Source organism: Scyliorhinus canicula, chromosome 13 (assembly GCF_902713615.1).
Source record: "Scyliorhinus canicula chromosome 13, sScyCan1.1, whole genome shotgun sequence".
Lineage (NCBI taxonomy): Eukaryota > Metazoa > Chordata > Chondrichthyes > Carcharhiniformes > Scyliorhinidae > Scyliorhinus > Scyliorhinus canicula.
The window spans coordinates 158,533,860-158,548,000 of NC_052158.1; the positions used below are offsets into that span (position 1 = coordinate 158,533,860).

Here is a 14,141-nt window from a genome sequence, read left to right on the forward strand (position 1 = left end):
GGTCTGACCAGAACCTTATACAGCCTCAGAAGTACATCACTGCTCTTGTATTCTAGCTCTCTTGACATGAATGCTAACATTGCATTTGCCTTCCTAACTGCCGTCTGAACCTACACGTTAACCTTAAGAGAATGATGAACAAGGACTCCCAAGTCCTTTTCTGAACAAAGAACAAAGAACAACGTAAAGTACGGCACAGGAACAGGCTCTTCGGCCCTCCAAGCCCGTGTCGACCATGGTGCCCAACTAAACTACGATCTTCTACACTTCCTGGGTCCGTATCCCTCTATTCCTATCCTATTCATATATTTGTCAAGATGCCCCTTAAATGTCACTATCGTACCTGCTTCCACCACCTCCTCCGGCAGCGAGTTCCTGGCACCCAGTACCCTCTGTGTAAAAAACTTGCTTCGTACATCTACTCTAAACCTTGCCCCTCGCACCTTAAACCCATGCCCCTTGGTAATTGACCCCTCTACCCTTGTGCTCCTGATTTCCTAAGTATCTCCCCATTTGGAAAATAGTCTATGCTTCTATTTCTCCTTCCAAAGTGCATAACCTCACACTTTTCTACATTGAATTCTAACTGCCACGTCTTTGCCCACTCTCCTAGCCTGTCCAAGTCCTTCTGCAGCCCGCAATAGATCTTTGTATCATCTGAAAACGTAGCAACAATGCCTTCTGTTCCTTCTTCCAGATCGTTAATATATATTGTGAAAAGTTGTGGTCCCAGCGCTGACCCCTGAGGCACACCACTGTTCACCAGCTGCCATCCTGAAAAGCAACCCCTCTAGCCGGACTCCCTGTCTTCTGCCAGTCAGCCAGTACTCTACCCATGCCAGGATCTTACCGTTAACACCATGGACTTTTAACTTATTTTACAGTTCTTAATTGTTTTCTTGGATCCCTTTGCAAAATGTTAAAATGCGCCCAATCTTTAGGCTTACCATTTTTCTGGCCACTAAATATCGCCTAAAACAATCCTTCATTTTCACTGTTAGTTACGGTTCGACTACTCTCCTTGGTGCATTTTTGAGCAGTAAAATCATGCTTGTTTGTCACAAACTAGCTGTTAGTCCATTAAATGTTAACCATGCACTTGTGTGGCGCAAATGTTACTTGACACTTGTCAGCCTAAATCTATATATTGTCCTCGTCTTTCTAATTTTGGACATGGGCATCTTCCGTATCTGAGGACTCAGTAATTGTTCGAAATGCTGCACAATCATCAGCTAACATCCATGCTTCTGACCTTATCATGGAAGGACTTGCATTGATGAAGCAGCTGAAGATGGTTGGGCCTAGGACACTACGCTGAGGAACTCTTACGGCAATGGCCTGGAAATGAGATGAATTACATCCTGCCTCCACAAACTAAGAGCTACTTTCATTTTTGCAAAGCGCTTTGTGGCGTTCTGATGTCATAGAAATTGTAAATGGGTCATTCTCTGTGGAAAACTAAATGGGGCCATTGGACATTGTGTGAAGTTTTGAAACAATTAAAATAATATTGGAAATATATCTATCGTGATGTGATAGCCGAAATGCATCCCGAGGGTTACATTCAACCAGAAATGCCAGCAATATTTGGCTTTATGAAAATGAAAATCGCTTATTGTCACGAGCAGGCTTCAATGAAGTTACTGTGAAAAGCCCCTAGTCGCCACATTCCGGCGCCTGACCGGGGAGGCTGGTACGGGAATCGAACCGGGCCAGCAGCACGGTTCGATTCCCGTACCAGCCTCCCCGGTCAGGCGCCGGAATGTGGCGACTAGGGGCTTTTCACAGTAACTTCATTGAAGCCTGCTCGTGACAATAAGCGATTTTCATTTTCATAAAGCCAAATATTGCTGGCATTTCTGGTTGAATGTAACCCTCGGGATGCATTTCGGCTATCACATCACGATAGATATATTTCCAATATTATTTTAATTGTTTTAAAACTTCACGGTACATTTTTCTCTGACAACATTCTCAGCAATCTTATCAGTACATCAAAGAATTTTATTACCCAAAAATATAACGTGGGTAATTTCACTGCTCCTGGTTCGATGCAGCATAATGGAATTTTGAAATTGGTTTATGTTACAAACTTAATTATATATTTTATTTTTAAATCCCTGTATATAGAAAACTAATAAATCATCTCATAGTTCTATCTTATGCTTCTTCGTTTATCATATTGTTTGCTAATCCAGAGATCTGTTGGCTTTCTAAAATACAGTGTGTCCTAACCTGTATACGGTGGACAAACGACTATAAGACTCAGTACATGATACAGAACAATATTGATTCACATGCACACAATGGTTATCATTATTCAATCACACACTCCCAATCATAGGTGACACTATGCACCAATAGTTCCGAGATCTTAACTTAACTTGGCAGTGACCGACAAGTGCTAGGCAGATACAGACCTATTATCCAGTCTTTTAGTCCTCTGTTAGTTGGTTATCAATCTGTACTCTTCTGGCTCTGGTCCTCCTTCTGTTGATAGTGTGGATAGTCTCCTTCATCGGCCGGTGGAAGTCACCGCTGTTAGTTACTGATGCTCAAGAGCAAGAATGAATCCGTGCAGTAACTTTTATGCTGTTTGAATTTCGTGCCTCTTTTGGTGGGCGGCTTCTAGGTCATTTGTCAATCAATTGATCAGAGCTCGATCAGCTTGATCGATAAATTCCAATCTGGGGCTGACACATCAATTTTGGAGTGGGCACTCAGTGGCCATGCCTGAAAGTGTTGAATGCATATAAGCTTTCCAAATAAGTAAGTTAAGTGCCGATGTGTCTGGTGAACAAGTGTGATTAACAGGACACTTCTATGGATCCTGTTGGTGGCCTAGATGATTTGGAGCTGGGGACCAAGTGCAATGTTTGCAGACGACACTAAGATGTGTGGTAAAGCAAAAAGTGCAGAGAATACCGGAAGTCTGCAGAGGGATTTGGATCGTTAAAGTGAATGGGCTAGGGTCTGGCAGATGGAATACAATGTTGACAAATGTGAGGTTATCCATTTTGGTCGGAATCACAGCAAAAGGGATTATTATTTAAACGATAAATTATTAAAACTTGCTGCTGTGCAGAGAGATTTGGGCGTGCTAGTGCATGAGTTGCAAAAAGGTGGTTCACAGGTGCAACAGGTGGTAAAGAAGGCAAATGGAGTTTTGTGCTTCATTGCTAGAGGGGTGGAGTTTAAGACGAGGGAGGTTATGCTGCAATGGTATAAGGTGTTAGTGAGGCCACACCTGGAGTATTGTGTTCAGTTTTGGCCTCCTGACCTGAGAAAGTACGTACTGGCGCTGGAGGGTGTGCAGAGGAGATTCACGAGGTTAATCCTAGAGCTGAAGGGTTTGGATTACGAGGAGAGGTTGAGTAGACTTGGACTGTACTCGTTGGAATTTAGAAGGATGCAGGGGGTGGTGAGGGGGGGGGGTGGTGTCTTATAGAAACATATAAAATGATGAAGGGAATAGATAGGATAGATGCGGGCAGCTTGTTTCCACTGGCAGGTGAGAGCAGAACTAGGGGGCATAGCCTCAAAATAAGGGGAAGTAGATTTAGGACTGAGTTTAGGAGGAACTTCTTCACCAAAAGGGTTGTGAATCTCTGGAATTCCTTGCCTTGAAGCCGTTGAGGCTCATTCATTAAATGTTTTAAAGATAAAGATAGATAGTTTTTTGAAGAATAAAGAGATTGAGAGTTCTGGTGTTCGGGCCAGAAAGTGGAGCTGAGTCCACAAAAGTCAGCCATTATCTCATTGAATGGCGGAGCAGGATCAATGGGCCAGATGGCCTACTCCTGATCCTAGTTCTTATGTTCTTATGTTCTTTTCTCCTCCTCAATGTAACCTTGTTTACATTATATAATTTGAAATACGTTAAAATGCAGCTTCCTTTAAATAATGCTATTGTCATTCTTTCTCAATAGTTTTGATTGATTTGCTGATCAGTTCTGCCTTCGTCCTCATTAATAATGTAATCTCGCCTCAATATTTATACTTGCTGCATTGATTTATCACTTTACGAACTAAAATTATAATTATAATTCTTTTGTTCATTTTGTGTAATTCAGAGACAAACAACGCCCTGCATCAGCATTAACTATCATTGAAACATTGATCTACAAATTGATGTTTTCCTTATATGTGACTTATTTTCTTGGATAATTCAGAAATTGAATAAAACTGTCAGAGGTATTAGAACATAAGAACTAGGAGCAGGAGTAGGCCATCTGGCCCTTCGAGCCTGCTCCGCCAATTAATGAGATCATGGATCATCTTTTGTGGACTCAGCTCCACTTTCCCACCAGAACGTCATAACCAATTATTCCTTTATTCTTCACAAAACTATCTAACTTTATCTTGAAAACATTTATTAAGGGGCCTCAGCTGCTTCACATTAAAGATGCATTTGTTCCAAGAATAAATTATTCACAAGAATATCTACTTTAAAATAATTGAATTTATTTGCAATCTTAGGTGTCGAATATCAGCATATAAAAAACAAAGAAAAACGAAATGTATAGCACAGGAACAGTCCCTCCATCCCTCCAAGCCTGTGCCAACACACATGTGCAAGTAAAAATGAATAGCCTACTACAGTGTGCAGCTGGAATTGGTACGTTCAATACGATCAGAGGATCACAGCAATTCATCGGTCCATTCATAAATCTATTTTATAAATATTTGCATTTATTGCATTTATTGTGGCACAAGGAACAGTTTGCCTCTGTGTCGGTGAAGTAACATCGAAGTTAAGAAATTTAGTATCACCGATCGAGGCAAGCACGCACTATCGGCAAAAATTGCCCGTAGGTGCTTTTAACAACTGATAAATCGGCAGCATACAACTTAGTCCAAAGCAATGTAAAACTGTAATTGACAAGTACAGTATAATATGAAACATGTGGTGATAACTCAAGTGATAGTAATTCCCACTGCTCCACTAAAAATCAATGTTCATCTTTTTAAAAATCAATGAACATCTTCATGTTCTCTTCTCAATTAAGTATCACATGAAATAATTGAACCTAGAAGGGAAAATATATACATGATTAAATGATTAAAGTCAAGGTATCGAACAAAATAATAAGATCGGTTTGCAGTTAATCTCTTTGTGAATCTGTTGCAGGACTAATTGATTTAATATTAATATTATCATTCTTAACCTTTATTCAGCCATCTCTCATTCAGCGAATGGCTTAAATTGTTTAGTTTGAGAAGCATGATTCCCATTTATTGTCGATTCCACTAAAATGCACTAATTACATCAGAGCCATGGCCATTACTAACCAAATATGGGTTAAGTTTACTGCAAAATCCAAAGTGTGGGCCTTGCTCTGTAGCTACGTAAAATGTGTTTTCTTTCTATTCCTTCACGTTGAAGCCATGTTACAGGTTTCAAGTCCCTTTTATTAGATTCAGTGGAAACAGCTTTAATGTGCATCGTGTACATAGAACATAGAACATAGAACAGTACAGCACAGAACAGGCCCTTCAGCCCTCGATGTTGTGCCGAGCAATGATCACCCTACTCAAACCCACGTATCCACCCTATACCCGTAACCCAACAACCCCCCCCGTAACCTTACTTTTCAGGACACTACGGGCAATTTAGCATGGCCAATCCACCTAACCCGCACATCTTTGGACTGTGGGAGGAAACCCGAGCACCCGGAGGAAACCCACGCACACACGGGGAGGACGTGCAGACTCCACACAGACAGTGACCCAGCCGGGAATCGAACCTGGGACCCTGGAGCTGTGAAGCATTTATGCTAACCACAGGGAAAATATTTTTCTTTAATCCCATTACTTATGTGAAGTCTATGACCTTTAAGGACGCAGTGCTGCAGCTCCACTCTCCGTGCTTTCTAAACACCGAGACGGTGTTCAGAAATTCCTTTAACCACACAGACTACGAAAGAAGGACGATTTAATCCGAAAGTAACACACATTGCATTTATACGTTCCCCATCAATAGGGTGTTTGGGCAATAATTGTCCAGATAACTGCTTTGGTCACAGATAAAGTGTGACCATAAATTTAGATGCAGTAGATATGGATCATTTCGAAGTTACCAGTCAAAATATACAAATATGCTCTGTATGAAGTTCATGTCAATAAGATGGCTACATGCTGAAACCAGTTCATTGTTCGATGGGTCTGTCTTTTTAAAGCATCTTTGCCTTACTGCGAGGCTGTTCCTCGCTTTTATCGGTCTCTGGGATGACAAGGTCTCATGTTGGCCTACCTTGCATGTTTATATCTTCACACTCATGTGAATCACTGCCTATACAATATTCCAATTTGCTCAGCGAACTGTTGGAGCGGGAATCTATAAATCAAACATATTTTGATCTTAAAATGCATGTTTTTAAACTACAAGTACGACGGGCAGCACGGTAGCATTGTGGATAGCACAATCGCTTCACAGCTCCAGGGTCCCAGATTCGATTCTGGCTTGGGTCACTGTCTGTGTGGAGTCTGCACATTCTCCCCGTGTGTGGGTGGGTTTCCTCCGGGTGCTCCGGTTTCCTCCCACAGTCCATAGATGTGCAGGTTAGGTGGATTGGCCATGATAATTGCCCTTAGTGTCCAAAATTGCCCTTAGTGTTGGATGGGGTTACTGGGTTATGGGGATAGGGTGGAGGTGTTGACCTTGGGCAGGGTGCTCTTTCCAAGAGCTGGTGCAGACTCGATGGGCCGAATGGCCTCCTTCTGCACTGTAAATTCTATGAATAAAGTACCATACGCATGAAGATTAAAGATATTTACCTGAGTTAGATCCAATCTCATGAATGTCAATCTCTTCATAAACAGTGTCAGGAAATCCGGTGACAGAATGCTGTCTCTTCATCCCGTCTGTAATACCAAGAACAGGCGATTATAAATGTGGAACCGCCAACAGTTATATTCTTACATATGCATTTCTCCATTTCTTCTTTCCATGTCTTCTTTTTGCTTTGCAAAACTTACCAGTCATTGGAATTATCATATGTACTCTGAATGTCTGACAACCAAACCCTGAATAACGTTGCACCATCAAAATTTCTCAACACTTAGTCATACTGATTAGGTTGAATGGCAACGGTCCAACTCATTGATGGTGAAGGATCATCACCTGCCATTGTCTTGCTATTCGAACTTGGAATGAAACCGATGACAGGACCTATAATTCCTCGATTTTGCACTCAACCTACTCTGACTTTTGTTTTGGAGGGTACAATTGAATATGCTCCGCGCGATGGTGCGTTTGGCTGACTCACCACCACGACTGCACTTGGGCGCGATTCTCCCAGACAGGGAGAAATCGTAAGGCTGGCGTCAAATCCGGGCGGGTTTGACGCCAGCCTCCCCCTCCGGTCCCCGGTCGGGGCTAGCAGCCCGCGGCCGTGAACTCCGGCATCGCGGGCTTAACGAATTTCGTTAAGCCCGCTTGCCAGAGTTTGCGCCGGCTGACGCGTCACATGACGTCAGCCGCGCATGAGCAGATTGGAAGACTCCAACCCGCGCATGCGCAGATGATGTCATCGCGCATGCGCGGGCCGGGATGCCCCTCAGCCGCCCCGTGAAGTGATACAGCGGGGCGGCGGAAGGACAAAGAGTACGCGGGTATCGGACCCGTTGCCCGCGATCGGTGCCCACCGATCACGGGCCCATGGCACCCTTGGCACGGCCGTGGTACTGCTGTGCCAATCGGTGCCATGGTTTTAAAAATCGGGACTTTACGGCCGTTTTTACCAACGGCCAGACCAGGTGTGTTTGCCGTTCGTAAAAACAGCCGTAAAGGGCTTGGACTTCGGCCCATCGGCCAGCTGAGAATCGCTGCTGGCCGTAAAAAACGGCGGCAGCGATTCCTGTCGGGAGTTGGGCGTGGGGGGGGAGAATAGCGGGAGGGCGTCAGACTAGCGTGGCCGTAAAATTTTACGAACCCCGCTATTCTCCGCACCGTCGTGAGTGCGGAGAATTGCGCCCACAGTCCCTGAATCCTGCGTGTTGCAGGAGGTTCTTGTCACATCCACCATTGCCAATTTCTGTCAATAAGTAATAATCTTGGCAATCGGATACACTTGTGTCAGGGAGCTCCATGGCTACACTTCAAGGTAGACAAGCCTTAGCCTTTAAGGAACAAGTTAACTGACACCTCTTTCAAATTTAGCTGCAAGGTTTTCCCACTTACAAGGGTCTGGAAATTCAGTATTCATGCAACTTATCGAAACGTAAAGTTTCTCTGGCGCAAAGAAAAATGCATTGTTCTTCTCACGATACCGATTTTCTGGGCTCACTCTGGATGCCAATCTCATTCATTTATGGATGTCTGGAGTTCCATTGATTTGACTGATTACCACACAAGGTCCATCTGTGCACCATTATCAACTCGCATGTACATTTGTATCTGTATATTAGGCTTGACGAAGATTCTCAGCCTTTTCCAAAAAATTTAAACCATTTTCAGAAAATAAGAAAATTACACAAAACATGGAACGTTTATGAAAATTAGCAGACTGTTCCACTCCTCGCTTCTGTGTTGTGCAATATCATAATCCCACTTTCCAGCTCTTGGTATGTTGCTTCTTAGTGCCAGCACATATCACAGTGCCTTTTAATGCCGTCACCCCAATTTGAGAACACTCCCATCCCCATCACCATGACTCTTTGCACAGAATGAGTTCTTGTCCAATTCTTTTTCTTTTGTTTTTTTTTTATAAATTTGGGCGTGCCCAATTATTTTTATTCCAATTAAGGGGAAATTTAGCATGCCCAATCCATCTAACCTTCACATCTTTGGGTTGTGGGGGTGAAACTCACGCAGGCATGGGGAGAACGTGCAAACTCCACACGGACAGTGACGTCGGGCCAGGATTCGAACCCCTGTCCTCAGTGCTGCAGTCCCAGTGCTGACCACTGTGCCACATGCCACCCAGCTCATCCAATTCTCTTTAATCCTTCTTCTAATTAGTCCATGTTTTATGCCCTGGACATTGAGTTATCGGCTCGGTGAGAGTGGTTCCCTACTATCCACTGCACATCGATCCCTCATTTTCATACACACGTCAACTTCATCTCTTTTAAGCCTCTGTTTTCGACAGTAAAACAACTAAAACTGACCCAATCTTTTGCACAGTGCAACCATTTCCTTTCTAATAAACGCACGCCAAAATTGTAGTTCAGAACTGTATGAAGAGCATATATTTAATATCAGCAGGAATAGGACTCGCCATTTAAAATACAAAACATTAATAACTCATTAACCAACCTTTCTGGACGCTTCTCTGTAGTTCTTTGACTAAAGCAATCGACACGGCAATGAAAAGAGCAAAACAAATACAAGGGATGATGAAAACCGAGACTCTCTGCTTGTTGAAATGCGCTTTGTACTGCACATGACCTGTAAGTTAAAGCATTTCACATTAAATCCAGCACAATCTGCCCTGTGCATTTCGTTCACTCGCTGATGAAATGCGTATTGGTAAAACCGGGCAAGAAACACATTACGTCACATACGCCCTGTCATTACCTTTATTATTATTCACTTAGGTTATAATGTATAATTAACTCCGTTTTTAAAAATAAATTTAGAGCACCCAATTTTTTTTTCCAATTAAGGGGCAATTTAGAGTGGCCAGTTCACCGACCCTACGGGAAGTGTTGCCGATTATTCTTGAGTCCTCACTCTCCACTGGAGTAGTACCGGATGATTGGAGGGAGGCGAATGTTGTTCCCCTGTTCAAGATAGAGAATAGGGAAATCCTTGGGAATTATAGACCAGTCAGTCTTACGTCTGTGGTGAGCAAAATACTGGAAAGGATTCTGAGAGATAGGGGATTTATGATTATTTAGAAAAACATAGTTTGATTAAAGATAGTCAGCAAGGCGTTCTGAGGGGCAGGCCATGCCTCACAAGCCTCATTTAATTATTTGAGGATGTGACGAGACACATTGATGAAGGTAGGGCAGTGGATCTGGTGTATATGGATTTCAATAAGTCATTTGAGAAGGTTCCTCATGGTTGGCTCATTCAGAAAGTTAGGGGGCATGGGATACAGGGAGATTTGGCTGTTTGGATACAGAATTGGCTGGCCGAAAGGAGGCAATGCGTGGTGGTGGATGGAATGTATTCCACCTGGAGGTCGGTGACTCGCAGGGATCTATTCTGGGATCTCTGCTCTTTGTGCTTTTTAGAAATGACTTGGATGAGGAAGTGGAAGGGTGGGTTAGTAAGTTTGCTGATGACACGAAGGTTGGGGGAGTTTTAGATAGCATTGAGGGTTGTTGCAGGTTACAACATGACATTGACAGGATGCAGAGCTGGGCTGAGAAGTGGCAGATGTAGTTCAACTGAGGTAAATGTGAAGTGATTCATTTTGGAAGGTCGAATTTGAATGCTGAATACAGGGTTAAAGGCAAGATCCTTGGACGTGTGGAGGAACAAAGGGATCTTGGGGTCCACTTAAATAGATCCCTCAAAGTTGCCAGCCAGGTTGATAGGGTGATTAAGAAGTCGTATGGTATGTTGGCTTTCATTAAATCGGGATGGAGTTTAAGAGCCGCGAGGTTTTGCTGCAGCTTTATAAAACCCTGGTTAGGCCACACTTGGAATATTGTGTCCAGTTCTGGTCACCTCATTATAGGAAGGATGTGGATGCTTTGAAGAGGGTGCAGAGGAGATTTAACAGAATGCTGCCTGGACTGGAGGGCATGTCTTATGAAGAAAGGTTGAGGGAGCAAGGGCTTTTCTCACTGGATCAAAGAAGGAAGATTGGTGACTTGGTAGAGTAGTACAAGGTGACGAGAGGCATGGATAGAATGGATAGCCAGAGACTCTTCCCCAGGGTGGAAATGGCTGTCACGAGGGTACATTTTAATTTTAAGGTGATTGGAGGAAGGTATAGAGGAGATGTCAGAGGTAGGTTTTTACACAGAGAGTTTTGGTTGCATGGAATGCAGAGTTGGTGGAGTCACAGTCATTAGGGATGTTTGAGGGACTCTTGAACAGGCACATGCACAGTAGGTTAGGTTGATCTTAGATTATGATGAATGGTCGGTACAATGTCATGGGCCGAAGGCGTGAACTGTGCTGTACTGTTCTGTGTTCTATGTTCTAATAATAGTAGAGTGAGGAAAGCAATTGCCCTGCGAGAACTCAACATCTACTCTCTACCGAATAAATTCTCATGGAAATCAGCTCAAAGATGGACAAATGAATATTCTGCTGATTATCACGTACTAACTGCCCACATATGATGGATCAGTTCTCTTCCGTGTTGAATACCACGGGGGGGGGGGGGGGGGGGGGGGCGCGCGGTAGCACTGAGGGTGTTCGAAACGCAGACTGCACTCTGAGTGGGGAACCTCTAGGTACATTGGCAAGAGTGTCTTAGATGTAGCAGGACTGACCTTGCACACAGCACCCTAAATGACATCGCAAGTAGTCTGAATCTATTACAGGTGGTTCGTGAACCAAAACAGGGTATAAACATGATTGACCTGATCTGCACCAATGTGCTTGCTGGAGGTGCGTCTGCCTATGTCAGTATCGATAGGACTGAGTACTGCACCGATATTTGGAGACGATGCCCGTCTTCACATTGTGGAAAGCCTCCATTGTGTTGTGTAGCACTACCACAGTGCCAAATGCGATAGACTTCAAACATATTTAGAAAATCAAGACTGGGAAATGATACGGCGCATTAGGCCATCAGCAGCAACAGAATTGCAGTCATGCAGAAGGGTATGCCCAGAACACCAGGTCTAACGAAGGATGACACATGAACCAGATGGAGCTGTAACACCGAACTGTGTGCGTGCAAAACAGCATAAACAGGAAGGAATGAAATGAAAATGAAATGAAAATCGTTTATTGTCATGAGTAGGCTTCAATGAAGTTACTGTGAAAAGCACCTAGTCGCTACATTACGGTGCCTGTTCGGGGAGGCTGGTACGGGAATCAAACTGGCTGCTTGGTCTGCTTTAAAAGCCAGCGATTTAGCCGAGTGAGTTAAACCAGCCCCTAGGAATAGCATTGGAATAGACATATCTAAGCTCTGCAGTCCTTCCACATCCAGGATGATTGGTGCTGTTGAAGTAAACAACTCATCAGAAAAGCAGGCTGCAGAATTGTTTGCGTTCTCAAAGATGGAGGAACTCAGGGCGAGATTCTCCAAACCCACGACGGTTGGGAGAATAGCGGGCCATGCCATTTTTTCCCGCGACGCCGGTCCGACGGGCTCCCGCTATGCTTCCAACCGTCCAAATTGTAATCGAGTATCGCGCGCAAAACCATGGCGAATCGCCCGATGTAGGCAAAACGTCGGGGTGAAATTCTCCGACCCAACGGCGGGTTGGAGAATCGCCTAGACCCGGCGGAAATCCTGCCCCCACCGTGAGCGGAAATCTCCGCCACCCGGGAATTGGTGGGGGCAGGAATCGCGCCGCCCCGATCAATGAGCCCCCTGTGGCGATTCTCCTGCCCGCGATGGGCCGAAGTCCCGCCGCTAAGAGGCCTCTCCCGCCGCCCTGGTTTCAACCACATTTTGTCACATGATCAGCTGCAGGGGCAGCACGGTAGCATTGTGGACAGCACAATGCCTTCACAGCTCCAGAGTCCCAGGTTCGATTCCGGCTTGGGTCACTGTCTGTGCAGAGTCTGCACATCCTCCCCGTCTGTGCGTGGGTTTCCTCCGGGTGCTCCGGTTTCCTCCCCCAGTCCAAAGATGTGCAGGTTAGGTGCATTGGCCATCATAAATTGCCCTTAGTGTCCAAAATTGCCCTTAGTGTTGGGTGGGGTTACTGGGTTATGGGGATAGTGTGGAGGTATTGACCTTGGGTAGGGTGCTCTTTCCAAGAGCTGGTGCAGACGTGATGGGCCGAATGGCCTCCTTCTGCACTGTAAATTCTATGATCTATGATCTATGAACCACCTCTGGTGGCAGCGGGATTGGCAGGGCGGGGGGGGGCGCTGGCCGATTGACCCCGGGGGTGCCGCCATGGAGGGCAGGCCCGCGATCGGGGCCACTGATCGGTGGGCGGGCCAATGCCGTGGGGGCACTCTTTTTCTTCCGCCGCCGCCACGGACTCCACCATAGCGGAGGCGGAAGAGAACCCCCCTACCGCGCATGCGCCGGTGGTGAAGTCAGCAGGAGCTGACGCACCGGCGCATGCTCGAACCGGCGAAGGACTTTCAGCCAGCCCCGACACCGGCCAGCGGGTGCCAAAGGCCATTGGCCCCGGTTTTGCCACCAGTTGACGTGGCGCCAACCACTCCGACGTGGGCCCAGCCCCTAAAGGTGTGGAGAATTCCGCACCTTTGGGGAGGCCCGACGCCGGAGTGGTTGGCGCCACTCCGCTACGCCGGGACCCCCCGCCCCGCCGCGTAGGGGAGAATCCCGGCCATGGTCCCTGAAAATATTCTGGCCATTGCACTGTATACCTGTGCATTGTAATGGCTCAATAAAACATGTTTTAGTGCAGCTACTAAATAGGCACTTACCCTGAAATGCATAAAGATTCCATGGTATGTCCTTAACATATAAATCAGGCCAATCAAATCCAGCCAAGTATTGTCTCGTCATTCTACTTCATACGAACAGTGAAGTTATCAAGTGAAACCTGCGCAACAAGAACCTGCTCACTGAAACATACTTTGGGGCCCTGTCAGGGTCATTCAACTCCTGACCTGATTACTGCGTTGGTTCAAACATGGACATTGGAACAGAACTCCAGCAATGAAGTTATATGGGTCGCCCTTAGCATAAAGTCAACATATGAATGAGCGTGGTATCAAGGAATTCTGACAAACGTGGAGTCAATGGGAGGCAGACCAAAAAAATGCACAGCTGGTTGGAGTCATTCATGGATCAAAGGAAGATGATTGCGATTGTTGGAGGTCCATCAGGTCAGTTGCAGGCCATGAATACAAGGGGTTGACAGGGTACTGTCCAAGCCGAACCATCGGCATTTTTAAAATCAATATCCTTCCTCACATCATAAGGTCAAAAGTTGGATTTGATTTATTTGATTTGGATTTGATATATTGTCACGTGCACTGACATAGTGAAAAGTCGTGTTCTGCATACAGTCCAGACAGATTGTTCCATCCATGAAAAACCATATACATACATAAGTACAGAATGTAAATA

At 45.1% G+C, this 14,141-nt stretch overlaps 1 protein-coding gene across 1 annotated transcript in view; it reads right to left on the reverse strand.

The window, feature by feature from the left end:
- Positions 1–5,004: 5,004 nt before the first annotated feature.
- LOC119975672 (deleted in malignant brain tumors 1 protein-like) overlaps positions 5,005–14,141 on the reverse strand; it is a 238,242-nt gene continuing 229,105 nt past the window's right edge. Inside the window, 4 exon segments of the mRNA XM_038815454.1 lie at positions 5,005–5,030; positions 6,254–6,337; positions 6,778–6,864; positions 9,260–9,391. Of these exon segments, the coding sequence (XP_038671382.1) occupies positions 5,005–5,030; positions 6,254–6,337; positions 6,778–6,864; positions 9,260–9,391 (329 nt within the window).